Below are 16,658 nucleotides of genomic sequence, written 5' to 3'. Positions count from 1 at the left end.
TTTTTTTTTTTTTTTTTTTTTTTTTTTTTTTTTTTTTGAGACAGGGTGTTATTATGGAGTCCAGCTCTCCTCTAAGTTGAGATCCTCCTGGCCCAGTCTCCTGAGTGAATACAGGTATATACCACCACATCCAATTTCAGATTTTTAATTTTCCAATCTTTTACTTAAAAAAAACCAACCCAAGCCAGGAGTGGTGGCTCATGCCTTTAGTTCCAGCACTCCAGAGGCAGAGGCAGAGGCAGGTGGATCTCTGTGAGGTCCAGGCCAGCCTGGTCTACATAGTGAGGTCCAGGCTGGCCTGGTCTACATAGTGAGGTCCAGGCCAGCTGGTACTACAGGGAGACTTTGTCTCAAAAAGACTAAAAAAAAAATCCTCACAAATATATATGTCAATAGTTCTTAATTACACTTGGGAGTCTGATGCAGGTTTAAGACAAGCCTGGGAACACAGGAAGATCCTGCCTCTAACAGAAAAAATTAATATAACCGCTAATATTTTTTCATTTTTAAAATAAAATTTCCTTTTTTTTTTTGAGGCAGGGTCTCTCTGTAGCCCCAGCTGTCCTGTAACTCACTATGTAGACCAGGCTGGCTCTGAACTCACAGAGATCCGCCTGCCTCTGCCTCTCAAGTGCTGGGATTAAAGGCATGCGCCACCGCGCGCAGCTAAATCTCCATTTTTTTAAAAAGAAGATCATTATTTAACAATGAAAGAGCTAAGTTTCTGAAAAGTCCTTTTTTTCTAATTGAATTTTTTTTTTTTGAGACAGGGTCTTCCTGTAGCCACAAACAGCCTGGATTCACTATGGAGGCCAGCCTTGCCCCAAATTCACAGTGTTGTGACTAAAGGCGTGCACCACCACACCCAGCTCTTCTAATTGAATTTTTGCGATTGTCTTTTTCATTTTTGAGACAGGGTCTGGCTGCTTTGCCCAGGCTGGTCCAAACTCCTGGGCTGAAGCACTCCTCTGGCTTTGCCCCCTAAGTATAGTAGCTGACTACAGGTATAGGCCACAGGACCCAGCTCTTAAATTTTTTTTTTTGTTTTGTGTTGAGACAGGGTCTCACTCCATAGCCCAGGTTGAAGTTGAACCTGCAGTTATCTTCCCACCACAACCACCTTGAGTTCAATTTTTTTTAATTTATTATTTTTATTTTATGTGTTTGCGTGTATTGCTTGCATGTAGGTAAGTGCACCCATGCCATGCAATGCCCGTGGAGGCCAGAAGAGGCTGTTGGATTCCCTGGAACTGGAGTTACAGACAGTTGTTAGCTGCCATGTGGGTGCTGGGATTAGAACCCGGGTTTTCTGCAAGAACAACCAGTGTTCTTAACCGCTGAGCCATCTCTCCAGGCCCCGCCCCTTTTTTTTAAGACAGTGTCTCATTATGTAGTCCCAGCTGGCCTGGAACTCACTATGTAAACTAGAGTGGCCTGAAACATGCAGAGATTCAGCTTCCTCTGCCTCCCTAGTGGTAAGATTAAAGGCACGTACCACCGTACCCAGCCTTATTTGGGGGCACAAATATTTAAGTATTTTATTATTTTTTATTATCATTTTATGTTGATGCGTGTATTGCCTACATGTATTTAACTCCCCCTGTGTTGTGCAGTGCCTGCAGAGAAGAGAAGAGGGCTTCAGATCTCCTGGAACTGGAACTATGGACAGCTGTTATCCGTCATGTGTGTGCTAGGATTCAAACCTCGGTATTCTGCAAAAACCACCAGTGCTCTTAACTGCTAAGCCATCTCTCCATCCCCACAAACATTTTTTAATTACTATGGCATTTGAGTGAAAATAGTGTTGTGCTAAGATTGACAGAGAAAACTGAGATTCCCAAGCAGGTACAAGGTCTTCTACTTCACAGTGACAGTGAGCTGACCCTGCGGCTGCCCCTCTTGCTCAGCACCTCTACACTAAAAGATTTTGCATAACCTATGTCCCAAGACTCACCATAGAAATGTCCAAACCCCATGCTGACAGCAATGACCAAGGCCAGGATAACACACTTGTTGAGGCCCCCACTGAAGTGGCGCTTATTCAGCCCCTGGGGAGGCCCATCTGGTTCCACCTGTGGCTGTTCCTCAGACTCTGAAGTGGAAATGGTCTTCTTCCTGCCCCGCCGGCGTCTTGGGGTAGGACTGGGCTGATTACTGGTTTCATCACTACTTGATTCGTCATCGCTAGGCTGAGATGAAAAGACTATTTTAAAAAGAAAAACATTGATGTTTAGGTAAAGACTTTAAGAAAAGCTTTCCTAGTAAATATGATTAGACTAATCAATACTAGCCCTACATGCCTTTTAACCTGAGACAGCCACACAGAAAAAAACAAGAGCCCGCTTCTATTTACCACAGGACACAAAGCACCACCTCTCCTGTGGTACAGCAATCTATTAAACACTATTCTGTGCTTTGACAGCCAACTTCCTTAGCTTTATTTTAAAGACAACCCGCCCCCTGCCACCTTGTAGTCTGTACTTCTAGAGCAATTAGTCATTCTTGTTATCTATTCCCTGCTATTAATAAAAAATACTCTTTCAGGAAAGAAATAAACCCTCTGTCTCTTCACTCAGTTTCACAGCTACTGAAGGAACAGGAAAGAACACAAGAACTTCCTGTCACTTACAATGTAGCAGCCACCAAGAGGTTCCTAGGTCTATCTGGTCCCTACTTTCATTTCCATCCAACTACCCCATGATCCAGGTTCAAAGCACTCTAGTTTAACACAGTTTCCAGAAGTCAGATGAGCCCTTCCCTTCGACTGCCACTCTTACTAGAAGGTTGTTAATTTTACCCTCTAGTAAATATGTCAGCATGAGGAAGCGACACAACAGCTGTCTGCGGGATCAAGGACCAGTCTGCTACTCCTTCATGAAAAGAACAGTAAAGAACAACAAATTGAGGAATAAAAACCTGCACAAAAAACTCTCAAGTTCAGGAACAACCCCCTGGAACATCACCTTCGGGTTTCCACCCATGTCATTTCTTAACACATTTCAACAAACTACATATTGACAGAAAGACAGAACACTCAGTAATAATCTCTACAGTCCAGTCAGAAGTAAGGATAAAGTGTGAACTTGAACTTAATACAAAGAGCTCCAAAAACAAACACTCATGCACCAAGAAAGCAAAACATTTCTTTGGAAAACAGGATGTCCATGCACACAAGAGCCAGGGTTCAAGCTAGCAATGCTTTCTAAAGACAAAGCATGAAGAGTTCAGTTCATACTCACAAGCTAACAAACACAAAGGCAGTCACTACTGAATGAACACATTCCTAGTGCTTAGTGATACAGATGGGACTGAGGGATCTCTGTTCATGACCCTCATGCCCATATTTATCTGGTTATTATGGATCATTAGTTTTTCCAAGATGCTGTCGCCTCAGGTGTGAGGTTACATTTCTTGGATAAAGAGAAAGAAAGACTTTAAGCATCACATGGTACAAAAGCATTCATGATCATGACTGCAGTATTCTAGTCAAACTTTCTGAAAGAATCACAGGAATTGTAAAATTTTTGCTCAAAATTCCTTAAAAACATTTTTGAATCTACAATACATATTGCTTTCATTATATATGAATAAACTAGCATAAGAGATATTGACACATTCATGTCATTATCTAATGCTTCCATCTTTTTTAACCCATACATGTGACAGGTAAAATAGTTTGATTTTTGTGTGTGGGTTTTTTTTGGTTTTTTTTTTTTTTTTTGTCTTTTTGAAGCAGGGTCTCCCTGTAGCCCCAGCTGTCCTGGAACTCACTATGTAGACCAGGCTGGCCTTGAACTCACAGAGATCCAACTGCCTCTGCCTCCCAAGTGCTGGGACTACAGGCATGCGCCACCACGCCCGGCTAAATATTTTGATTTTTAAACTCCTTTTAAAGCATAATTTGGCCCACAGTCCAAGATGCAAGCAATGCAAGGGCATGCAGTAAGCTTAGCTAGCTTGTTTACAGAATCCATTTGAACCTCTGTAGCAAACCGCAGGTAGCACTTAGTATTTCAATAGTAAATGTGACTAGGCACACTCAGCTCTAGAAAAGCTGCTCAGGTTTAGTCACACCACCTTGGAAAGCGAGTTGGCTAGGAACATGGAGTTTCAGCTGATCATCCCATCCCCTTATGCTTTCAGGAATCTTCCACAGCTTCTCCCACCACCTTTCTTTTGTGAATAAACAGGAAAAAAGATGTATAAAGCTTTATTATAAGTAATAAAAAGGAAAAAGGAAAACTATGACTTATCATTCAACATTGCCATCTATGCTAAATCAACATCTCGTAATCATGCCTGTTTAGAAACATACAAAACACAACTTCACAGCTATCAATTTCGCCTTTTGAGGAGGGTTTGGTCATTTGGAAGTAGTTTTCTTAAATAAGCAAAAACTGCATTATTATAATCTAATATACACACAAAAAAACATGAAGCTGAAAAGGCTGGATAAAAAGAACATGGGAGAACAAAAAAAGCAACAGGAGCAGGATCAGCAAACCAGGAAACTGAGATCAAGGGAAGGCAGTCGGTCGCTGCTAGAACTGCTCCTGGGCAGGAGCAGCTGGTGGGTAGTGCGGCCAGCTGGAGGTCGGCAGATCTGCTGTCTCAGCAACCCCGTGTGTGCTAGGGGCTCTCTAAGGGTCACATGATAGTGGAATCACCTGAGAATGCAGCTCTCAGAACCTATTACATCACTAAGTGATGCACAGCTATATAGTATTTTCAAAACAGTCCAAAATTTATATATGTATTTTAATTTGGGGGCGGGGGGTCCTTTTGAGACAGAGTCTCCCAGGAGCCCCAGTTGGCATGGAACTCACTATGTAGACCAGGCTGACCTTGAACCCATAGAGATCAGCTTGCCTCTGCCTCCCAAGTGCTGGGATTAAAGGTGTGTCCCACCACGCCTGGCTAAAATTTATTGTTTTTTAGCGTTTTCTTTATTGAAGTCTGTTCTATCACCCTGAAACCTTCTGGTCACACTCCTACCTCAATGTGACTACTTCAGGCCAGGTATGGTCTGTTTTGTTTTGTTTTTGAATTATGTGTATATGTTTCTGTCTCTGTGGGGGTTTGTGTATCATGAGTGCAATGCTGGAGTTATGGGTTGCTGGGAGCCACCTGACCTGGGTGCTAGAGTGGAACTCAGGTCTTCTAGAAGGGAAGTTTGGGTTCCTATCTCCTGCCACACATATTCTTATACCAGAGGGAGAAGATACATGAATGAACAAGTAAATGTATCAAAACTAGGCACGTATTTAAATACACTGGTATTCTAGAAATTAAAAGAAAATTAACTTCAATTCTTGTTGAATCCTAAGACCAACCTATCAACCGTTGTAAATAAACATGCAGTCAGTCATCTGCATCTGCAGGTTTCCAGACTCAACAAACAACGGATTAAAAATATTCAGGAAAAAAAAAAAAATTCCCTCTGGTCTAAACATGCACACCTTTCCTCATCATTCCCTAACACAGCCTAGCTACTACTAACACAAACTCACTGTATCCGACATGCCTTATACAGACACAGGATATCATTTTGCTTTGTAAAAGGGACTGAGTGCCCAAAGGGCTGGAGAACTGCTGAGGTCCTGGAACCAACTCTCTGTGGGCACCAGGTAAGGATGGGCTGGTGCGCTAGCTACTCTATCACAAACATCATGTGAGTCATCAAATAGTGAGCAAAATGGTTCTAGCCTCTATGCAATCACTAACTAAAACCTGTATCATTAAAAAAAGAGATTTTGAGATTATTTATCTCAAAAAAAAAAAATAAAAAACAATCTACAGGACTGGGCATTATGACACATGCCTTTAATCCTAGCACTCAAGTGGCTGAGGCAGGAAGACTATAATGAATTCAAGGGTAGCCAGCCCAGTCTACATAGGCCAACTACATTGTCCCAAAACAAACAAGCAACGAAAAACCAAGAAATAACATCACATTTTATTACCTTAAACTGGAATGAGAATGTCACTATCTAAAAAATGGTAAATCTGCCAGGCGTGGAGGCAAAGGCAAGTGGATATCTGTGAGTTTGAGGCCAGCTGGTCTACAAAGCGAGTTCCAGGATAGCTGGGGCTACCAGGAGACCCTGTCTCAAAAAGAACCCCCCCCCCCGCCAAAAAAAGTAAACTCTAAGAAGCTTACCTGAAAGACACTACACATTCTTTGGTTTTTCACCAAATTGGGAAGTGTTTAAAATCACTAGCAGTTCTAAGTTGCTTCTTCCATAATCCTTAAATTATAACCATGAGTTAACTAATAACTATAAACCCTACTAGACCTTAGCCATCAATCAATTTTCAAAAGTCAAATATAGCTTTTGAGGACTTGATAATTTAATAAATTGTGTCTGAGCACCGGCCTAGTAAGTGCAATGCCTCAGGTTCACTTCCCAGTGCCACAAGAAAAAACAAGTAAAAATAATATTGTCTCAAAGAACACTGTGCTCTAAGTCAGAGAGGCAAGGAAGGAGAAACACTGCAACAGCTTTACACAGAATTTTCTTGAGTTTTGGAGAGATAACTTCAAAAGTTGAGTTAGGCTTAGAAAAAAAGCTATTAAATATAGTGTCACAAAAAGGCATTATCTTAAGAGAGTTCTTACTGGTCTCTGGCTGGCAGAAGGTGTACTGGCTACTGGAGGAAGAGCCCATGTTGAAGTCTTCTGAACTGGGGGCTTCTTTAACCATTTCTTCTAGCTTAGGTGGCTCAAGGGTAACAATATCAGAATCGTCGCTGGAAGTTCCAAAGTAGACATTGTCCTCGGGTGACATTGTTTCCTCTCCCTATGGAACCATCATTTTACAGATAGTGAACTCAGTAATTTAAGAGTCTCAGTTTTCTTCACAGTTCAAAATGCATAATGGTACCTGGCATTATTTCTTTCTTCATTTTTTTTCCCACTTTTTCATGGCTGGGGATGGAATCCAGGGCCTTGTGCACAATAGGGTTCTACCATGTAACAACTCCCCCAGCACTCTTAAGATTTATTTGATTTTATTTTATCTGTGTGAGTGTTTTGCCAGCATGTGAGTATACCATATTTGGCAAAGTGCCTGGAGGCCAGAAGAGGGCATTAGTTCCCCTGGAACACGTGGTTCTTAGCTGCCATGTGAATGTTAAGAATTGAACCCCAGTCCTCTATAAGAGCACACCCAGTGCTCTTAACCACTGTGCCATGTCTCCAGTCCCATCCCATGAAATCTGTATGGTAGACCTTAATCATCAAAGTGATAGGACACTGAGTGCCCCATATCTTCAGGTGACATATTCTAAGATACTCAATGGAAACCTGAAACCACAGATAGGACCAGGATTTATGGCTGCAGACTGAAGAAGGGGAGATTAAAGAGGATGCTGTGTTAAGAGGCAGGCTCCCCCTCATGTAGAGCAGGCTTCACACAGTGTGATGTCCTTTTACCATTCCATTTCTCTGTCATCTGAGGACATTACATCTGTCCCCGGTAGAGGATGTGGCAAGAAAAAAAAGCACCACCACCTTGAGGCAGGAAGCAACCTGCTTCATCACACCCCAAACCAGTTAGCACCTTCACCTTGGACTTCCCAGTCTCTAGAATTTTTTTTTAATGACATTGAGGGGGCTAAGCAGGGCATTTGGAGGTCAGAGGACAACTTTCAGCAATTGCTTCTCTTCTTCCACCATGTGGGTCCTAGGGAATCAAACTATGTTGTCAGATTCAGTAAGTGCCTCTACCCACTTAGCCATCTCATCAAACCTAAAGATTTATTTACTTATATGTGGGGGGGCAGGGTCTGAGCATATCCACACTGTGTGCATACAGACACAAGAGGGCGTAGGATCCCTTGGAGCTGGAGTTATAGGCATTTGCAAGATGCCCAGCTTGTTACATGTGTGTTGGGATCTGAACTCTGGTCCTCAAGACTGTGTAGCAAGCACTCTTAATCCCAGCCATCTTTCCAGGCCCCTCCAGAAACAAATTCTTGTTCTTTATGTCATCCAGACTCAGATATTTTGTTACAGCACCCACCAAGGAACAAAGAGATCATACAAAGATGATCTAGCCAAGCAGTTTTACCCAAAGACAAGTTTAACTCCAAATAATATTTAGTTTGTTATCAAATGTAAAAACTAACCTTTGAGACATAACCTCTGAAATTTGAATGTAAGTCAATAATTATATTGAATATATATGAATATATAATACTGCGTCTGTGTGCACACAGTGCAGATACACTCAGATACCATCCCACACATATATAATTATTTCCAATATGTCGGGGGGGCATTTTACACACACACACACACACATCATACTTCAAATTAAAAGAACAGTTCTTTCATAGAATATTAATACATTACTCTTGTAAATCAGAAGACAGGAACTGTGAGAGATGCCCAGGGGCAGAGCACTTGCTTAGTGCTCAGAGCTTTGAAACTCAACAGAAATTAATCATAATATTGACCATTTTTTCCACAAATTTTCTTATAATTTAAGTAGGAATAGACTGCTTGGCTACAAATAGAAAAACAGTGTTTATCATACATTCACAGAATGAAACACAAGTTTACCTCAATTGTTGACTTAGCTTCTTCCAAAGCCGTTTCTCCCCTTAACAATGTGCTGTTCTCACTGCTTTCTGGTATAAAGCAAAGATCCAAAGAATTAGTCCTTTCATTGAAAACACTGCTGACTTTTATAGTCTACATATAATCAAGATGGACTAAAAATCTGTTCCCAGTATGTTGACGTGAAGCAATGTAATGTCACAGAGAGAGTCATGCTGCTCTCGCTAACACATTTCAATTACTTGAAACTGTGAAGGGACAATTTTAACCATAAAACTGAACTCATTAAAGATTCTCTAAGAATTCAAATTCACAGCTAATCTGAATAAAACCTCTAGCTTGTAACACCAAAATCACTTAATCCGAAGTGTTCCTATCTATTAACAGGGGAAATCTGTTCTCAGACATCACTTCTTACAAGTTCATTCACTATTTCTAAAATAAACTCATTGGATATCAAAACTGATACATAATCCAGCAGATGCAGGTAGATCTCTGTGAGTTCCAGGTCAGCCAGGACTACACAGTGAGACCCTGTCTTAAAAAAAAAAAAAAAAAAAGGTGGGGGGGGTGGGGGGATGGTGCTGGAGAGATGGCTCAGTGGTTAACAGCACTAGCTGTTCTTACACAGGACCTGTGTTCAATTCCCAGCATCCACAAGGCAGCTAACAATTGCCCGTAACTCCAGTTCCAGGGGATTTGATGCCTTCATCTGACCTCTATGGACACTGCACAACACAGGTACATGCAGGCAATATACTCATATACATAAAATAAAAATAATAAAGCAATTTTTAAAAAATTAACCCCACCCTACAGACAAAGAAGTCGGGACTTCACAACGCACCTCCACCTCCATGCTTTATCTCCAGTACTTGCAGTTCCTCTGGTTCTAGAGAGGAACATTCTGGGGTCAGTTCACAGTTGTCAGTGACTGTGACAGAATTCATCTCCACATCAGAACCCTAGGGGGAAAATGGTAATTATTCGGTTATTTGCATAGTACCTCCCCAAAGCAGGACTGGACTGGATTCTACCTAGATGTTTCCATTACTACCAGTCCCAAATGCTGCCACGCTCTAAAACAGCATCTGCTATAATTGGCTTTGTTCAGCTCAGTCAGTACAGGCCTGTGCTAATGAAACTACAGGGTGGAGCCACAGGCTTCAAGTCCATGTCAAGTGAACACAGAATGCTTGGGCTATTTTACAAGGCTAAGCAATAAACTCTGAGTCCTAAAGAGAGTGCTAAATATTAAGACTTCAAGGTTGTCTGCCCTGGCAGGAAAATGGCAAACACAAAGGCAAATTAAAACTGACTTGTGAATTGCTTAAGGAAACTAGTTCTAGACCAAATTTGAATGGGAGTAATGAAAAGGAAAACGAAACAGCTAAGAGACCTTAGCTGTGTGTAATCCTAGCGCCAGGAAGTTGAGGCAGGAGTATCTCAAGTTTGAGACCAGCCTGGGCTACATAGTGACTTCCAGGCCAGCCAAGCCTAGAGACCCTGTCTCAAGAAAGCTAAAAAGTAAAAGCACAAGTAACTCTGGGATGTGTGACCCAAATGATTAAGTGCCACAGTACTGGCTGTCCCATTCCACCCTGCAGGCTCACAGCCAATCCCGAATGCTAACTTCCTTCGACCCTCTCAATTATCCTTATAGGGGAAGCTACTCAGAAGCTCATTTGAGTTTTGTAGAAACAGGTTAAAAATAGAAAATCACTTGTAATTTAAAAAGAACCAAGCCAGGCATAGTAGTAAATGAATGTAACCACAGCATTTGGAAGGCAGAGGCAGAAGGATTGTTGCAAGGTGGGGGGCCTTCCTGGTCTACACAGTGAGTTCCAGAATAGCCAGAATAGATAGGGTGTTATACAGAGACCCTTTCTTAAAAAATAATTAATTAAATTAAAAAGGACTGGGAACCGTGGCAGACACCTACAATTCTAGCTCTGAGGCAAGAGGATAATAAAGCCAGTCGGCTGTATTTAAAAAAAAAACAACTCACAAAACAAAAACCGGGAGTGGTAGCACATGCCTATAATTCCAGCACTTGAATAGCTGAAGTTCTAGAATGATCTTGAGTTCCTGTCCAGCCAGCTACACAGTGAGGCTGTCAACTCTCACACCAACAGAGAACCTTCACCTCCTTCAATCTCAGTTGGTACAGTTGCTATTAAATATTGAAACTGTAAAAGAAAGATGGCTATTTTTTAATTTTATTATTTTTTATGTGTATGCATGCAATACGCCTGCATGTAGGTAAGTGCGCCCATGTCGTGCAATGCCCACAGAGGTCAGAAGAGGCTGTCGGATCCCCTGCGACTGGAGTTATGGACAGTTGTTAGCTGCCATGTGGGTTCTGGGATTCGAACCTGGGTCTTCTGCAAGAACAACCAGTGTTCTTAACCACTGAGCCATCTCTCTGGCCCCAGAAGGCTATTTTTAACTCTATGTGTGCACAGAAGTCAGAGGACAACTTAAAGGAGCTGGCTGTCTTCTTCTACTTTTTAGGTCCCAAGGATGGTCAGACTTGTGAAGTTCCTGCTGAGCAATCTAACTGGCCCCTATTTATTTTTAAACTAATGTTGTTTGCAGAAGACATGACTAACAAATTCTGTACTCTAAATCTTCAATTATCAAAATAACAATATTTTTTGGATTTTTGCAACAGATTCTTCCTGTAGCCCCAGCTGGCCTGGAACTCACTATGTAGACCAGGTTAGCCTTGAATTCACAGAGATCTGCCTGCCTCTGCCTCCCGAGTTGCTGGGACTAAAAGCATACGCCATCACGCCTGGCTTCAAAATAACAATTTTTTTTTAAGACTTATTTTTATGGTGGGGGGTATGCCAAATGTGAGGGTGCCCACAGAGGCCAGAGGCACTGGATCCCCTGGAACTGGAGTAATGGACAGTTGTCAGCTGTCATGTAGGTGCTAGGAACTGAACCCGGGTCCTTTGCAAGAAGAACCAGTGCTCTAAACTGCTAAGCCATCTCTCCAGCCCCTAAAATTCATTTATTTTTATTTTATGTGTATGAGTGTTCTGCCTGCATGTATGTAAGTGTACCCACGTCATGCAAAGCCCACAGAAGTCAAAAGAGGGTGTTAGATCCCATGGAACTGGAGTTGTAGACTGCTATTAGCTGCCATGTGGGTGCTGGGAACTGAACCCAGGTCACCTGGAAGAGAGGTCAGTGCTCTTTACCACTGAGCCATCTCTCCTGACCCCAAAGTAATTTATTTTTAAAACCATCAAACACCAGTGTCAGCTGGACCTGATGGCTCATGTCAATGATTCAAGTACTTGGAAGGTGGGGGCCAGGAAAATGTCCAGTTTCAGAGGGCAGCCTGGGCCAACCTGGGCTACACAGAGGGCCCCTGCCTATAAAACAAAAAATAAACAAATATATATATATATAAAATTGATGAAGGAAAATAAGTGAAACTTATAAAATCCTAAAAATAAAGTGTCAAAACTTTTGATATTAAAACTTTAAACAAGTTGGCTGATCTTATTTTTTTCCTGTTTTTGAGTATTTTATGACTTTTCTATAATGTATACAACCAATGTCAAAAAAAAATCAATGTTTATTATATTCTATTTAAATCATTCATTGTATGTCTAACAAAACTCTTTTTTTGTTTGTTAGGTTGGTTGGTGTTTGAGACAAGAGTCTCAATATGTAGCCCCTGCTGTCTTGGAACTCCCTATGTAGCTAGGTTGGTAGCAACAGTAATGGAGATGATGCTGGGCTGCAAAGAGTTTAACAGTAACCAAAATCCTGGCACTGCTACTCTCTGCACAGCCCATACTTCCTCCTGAGTATGTATTGTTGTCCTCCCCACATGCAAACCTAAGTATATACCATCTTAATAAATCCTCACTTCTACTTCATTTAAAAAGCAGGGAGCTATGGATCATACCTGTAATCCCACTACTGAGAGGCTGAGGCAGGTTACCTTCAGTTCCAAGCCAGTTTAGGCTACAGAATGAGGCTGTTGTCTCAAAAACAGAAAAGAAAAGAAAAAATTCAGGCATGCTGGCACATACCTGTAAGCCCAGCACCTGGAAGAAGGATGCCTGCAGGATTGAGGCCAGTAAGGGATACATAGTGAGACCCTTGTCTAAAATATCACCCACCTTCAGTATGTAAATAAATAAATCTGTGGATGTTGACACAGGCCTGTAATCCCACGTGAGACAGAAAGATCTTAAGTTCAAAATCAGCCTGGGCTGTATACTGACTTCAAGGCCAGCTGGGGCAGCTTATAGTGAAACCCTGTCTCAAAACAAGTTTTTGTTTTGTTTTTGTTTTTTGTCTTTTTGAGACAGGGTCTTCCTGTAGCCCAGCTGGCCTGCTGGCCTGTAACTCGCTATGTAGACCAGACTGGCCTTGAACTCAGGAGATCCTCCTGCCTCTGCTCCCAAGTGTGGGGACCAAAGGCGTATGCCACCACACCTGGCCCCAAAATAAATTTTTTAAAAGGGTTGGGGCTGTCTGCAGCTCAATGGTATTTTAGCAGTAAAGTTTAATATGGTGGGAAATCACCAACTATAGGCAATGGAACCTATGGCTTAACTGTAGAAAAACACTGACCTTCACCAGTTCACACCACTGCTAACATGCAGATTACCCACTGTCCAGTACAAGTATCAAACAGCATACCTCATGATTGATGACAGTCCAACCACAAGATGAATCACTGTCACTGGAATTTTCAGACATTTTTCAGGTCTATAAACACAAGAACATATTGACTTGTGGGACACATTTTAAAAACTTCTATAGAAAGTTCTACATATGACACAAAGTATAAGACCTTCAGATGAAACTGAACCCACCCCCAGACAGGTTTCCCACACTTAGAACATGGTATGACTACACAGCTGTAGGAACAAACCACACTGCTAAACATGTGAAGACCCTCCTGGGCTAGAATAACCCTGACAATCATACTCTCGGAATAAATGAGTTAGATCTGAAAGATGCAGAATTCAACAAGGAAAAATTGAAGGGCAAGAACCAGGTGTGGTGACACATGCCTGTAACTCTGAGAAGCAAACTACTGAGGGATGGTAGAATGGTGAGGGACCAGACAGCAGCAATTAGAGCCTACTTTCAACAAACATTGAGGTACAGCTGAAGATACCAAGCAGTAGAATGAAGACCCCAGTGTATACTGGCAACACAAAGCAGGTGTTTTCAATTTTTCCAAGCAAAGAAGAAACAGTTTTTGTTAAAGTAACCATAAGGAGGTCGGGCATGGTTGGTTGCACACCTTTAATCTGCCTCGCCGGAGGCAGAGGCAGGCAGAGCTCTGTGAGTTCCAGGTCAGCCAGGGCTACAAAGGAAGACCCTGTCTAAAGAAACAAACAAACAAACAAAAAATACTAAGTTAACTATAGAGGAAAGAGATAGTTCAGCAGTTAAGAACACTTGTTGCTCTTCAAAGGACACAAGTTCAGTTCCTAGCACCCAAGCCAAGAGCTCACAACTGCCTGTAACTTCAGCTTGTGGGGATTCGATGCCCTCTTCCGGCCTCCAAGCACACATGGCATTCTCTCTCACAGATACACACACACATATACACACAAAATTAAAAAAAAAATCTTTACAGTAACTAGCACCAGAGGCCTTTGAGACAGCTCAGTATGTAAAAGTGCCTGCTGCCAGGCCTGATGACCTGATTGTGATCCCTGGGTCTCACCTGGTGGAGGGAGAGAACTCACTCCTGCAGGGTATCCTCTGAACTCTACATACACATTCACACACATACACAAATGGATGAATAAATGTCATAAAAAATTAAATAAATAAAATCACCAATACTTCAATGGATTATATAAAGGAAGGGAAAGAAAAAGTTCACTGACACTCAAAATGACTAACTGTCCTAAACCAGCATGCACTAGTCACTCTGTTTGGCTTTTTTCTCACTGTCCATGTGAAATTTTGATCTTTTTGTCTCATTCTGCACCACACACTGAATTCACTATGTAGCCCAGGCTAGTCTTGAGCTCTCAATCCCCTCCTCTACCTCTGCAGTGCTAGAATTATTAGCATGCACCACCATGCCCAGCTAAGAAACTCTAAATTTCAAAATTCATCTCATTAGTGTGAATGGTTATTCTTACTGTCACTTGTTTCTGTTACTGCACCTATGAACATGTCAGATCCAACGTGAAAGATGCTGACCCAATAGAACTCTATAGAGAGACTGGGAATGTAGCTCAGTTGCTAGACTATCTAGCTGGGTTTGATCCCTAGCACCACATACACTGAGCAGCTGAAGCACACCTATAATCCTAGCAGTTAGATTACAGGCAGAAGCAGGAGGATCCAAAGTTCAAGGTCATCATTGCCCTGGGATGCATGAGACCCTGTTTCAAAAAACTACAAAAAGTTCAAAATCACCACACCATCTGTTGTGCTGCAGGAATGGCTAGTCTGCCATGAACCCTTCCGACGAATCCTGACAATAGTACATGATACAACTGCAATCCTAATACTAGGGGAAACTGAGGCAGGAGGACTACCAATTGTAATAGTAGCCTAGGATATACAGCAAGACACCCCAAAAAGAAGAGGAGGAGGAAAAGGAATAGGAAGGAGGAGGAGGGAAATAGATGGAAGAAAGCAGGCAGGCTCCCCTTGACTATGTGTCTCCATAACTTTCCTTGGTTTTCCCCAAGAGATGCTCCTCCTCAATGACTCTCTCCCTATGCTGGGTCCTTCATGAGAAACTGTCCTGTGCATCTCCTTCATACTGAAGATCTTCCACATGTGAAACACAGAATGCACAAGAGAGGAAAATGAAAACAGAATAGAACTAAATGTTGAAGAGGATGTTCAGGGTGTACTTCACTAAGAGTGTATATTGTATTATGTGAGCAAAGGCTTACATGGATGACGGAAACATTCCACAGTTAATTCAGAGAAGAGAAAATAAAAATAAAGAAAAGAATTGCCGCCACCATTAGGCTGACCAGTGTGCCTGTCTGTGGGGCATTTAAAAAAAAAATAGGCCAACTGTGGTGTGGCACATCTGTACTCTCAGCATTTGGAAGCTTTTCAAGAAGATTTAGAATTCAACACCCTGGGATCCACAGTAGGAATTTGTCCCAAAACAGCAGAAAGCATGCCTTAGAGGAATACCAGGACACTATTAACACTATTAACTTTCTCATTAACTACCAGAGAAGAGTTACCTGGGATGATGGTGTCCTGCATTGTTCCTAAGTAGATACATTTTACTATGAAGAAGGCAGGGTTTCCATTTCCTTATCTTCTAGAACTAGGCATGATGGAGAAGAATGGGGCACTGTTATCTCACAGTTCTGTAATTCTGAGTAAAGCAGACCATGGTTGAGGTAAAAGCTCCAAGGAACTGTTGTGCTACTGATACAAGCAGAGGTGTTCTGGACAGCTGTCTAGAGCCTATTTCTAAGCTGGGTCAGCTGGTTCATCCAAGTCACTTCAGAAGGCTGAGGCAAAAGAAGAGAAAGTACAAGGCCAGCCTGGGCTACAGAACAAGCTCAAGGCCAGCATGGGCTTCAGGGCAAGTTCAAGGTCAACTGGGTAGTTTAGTGAGACCATCTCAGAAAAAAAAAATTCTTCTGGATAAGTATAAATGATCTAGAAACAGTAGATTTGTTTTAGGATTTTTTCTGCTTTTGAAAATTCTCTTTAAAATTTTAACATATTACTTTACATATTAGTATAAATGAAGTTTAGAGGCTGTGATGTAAGTTAATGGTAGAGCAACTCCTTTTCATAAACCTGGCATTGGATTCAGTGCAGAAACTCAAAACACACTTTTTTTTGGGTGATGCGGAGAGCAGATTTGAGATAGGTCTCACCGTGTAGCCTTAGCTGGCCTAGAACTTGCTATGTAAACTAGGCTAGCCTAGAATTTGTGGCCCTCATAACACAGCTTCCCCAGAGTTGAGATTATGTCACTCCTAACTCTATTTTTATTTTTACTTTTTTTTTTTTTTTTTTTTTGGTCTTTTTGAGACAGGGTCTCCCTGTAGCCCCAGCTGACCTGGAACTCGCTATTTAGACCAGGCTGGCCTCAAATTCACAGTGA

At 41.8% G+C, this 16,658-nt stretch overlaps 1 protein-coding gene across 5 annotated transcripts in view; it reads right to left on the bottom strand.

The window, feature by feature from the left end:
- Ccpg1 (cell cycle progression 1) overlaps positions 1–16,658 on the bottom strand; it is a 35,891-nt gene that overhangs the window by 10,948 nt on the left and 8,285 nt on the right. For 2 of the 5 annotated variants that reach the window (XM_008847768.3, XM_029570789.1), the window contains exons 2-6: positions 13,235–13,303; positions 9,411–9,528; positions 8,567–8,634; positions 6,620–6,800; positions 1,955–2,203 (exon numbers count right to left, since the gene is read on the bottom strand). In XM_008847768.3, coding sequence (XP_008845990.1) covers positions 1,955–2,203; positions 6,620–6,800; positions 8,567–8,634; positions 9,411–9,528; positions 13,235–13,294 — 676 coding nt within the window. In that variant the 5' untranslated portion in view covers positions 13,295–13,303. Of the gene's footprint in view, positions 1–1,954; positions 2,204–4,077; positions 4,174–6,619; positions 6,801–8,566; positions 8,635–9,410; positions 9,529–10,571; positions 10,753–13,234; positions 13,304–16,658 lie in introns of all 5 variants that reach the window. The other 3 variants (XM_008847744.3, XM_029570790.1, XM_029570794.1) reach the window with 3 other exon arrangements.

This window comes from Nannospalax galili, unplaced genomic scaffold (assembly GCF_000622305.1).
Source record: "Nannospalax galili isolate Female #2095 unplaced genomic scaffold, S.galili_v1.0 scaffold611, whole genome shotgun sequence".
Lineage (NCBI taxonomy): Eukaryota > Metazoa > Chordata > Mammalia > Rodentia > Spalacidae > Nannospalax > Nannospalax galili.
Note: the sequence above shows the minus strand (reverse complement) of the source record. Positions and strands in the feature narration are given on the sequence as shown.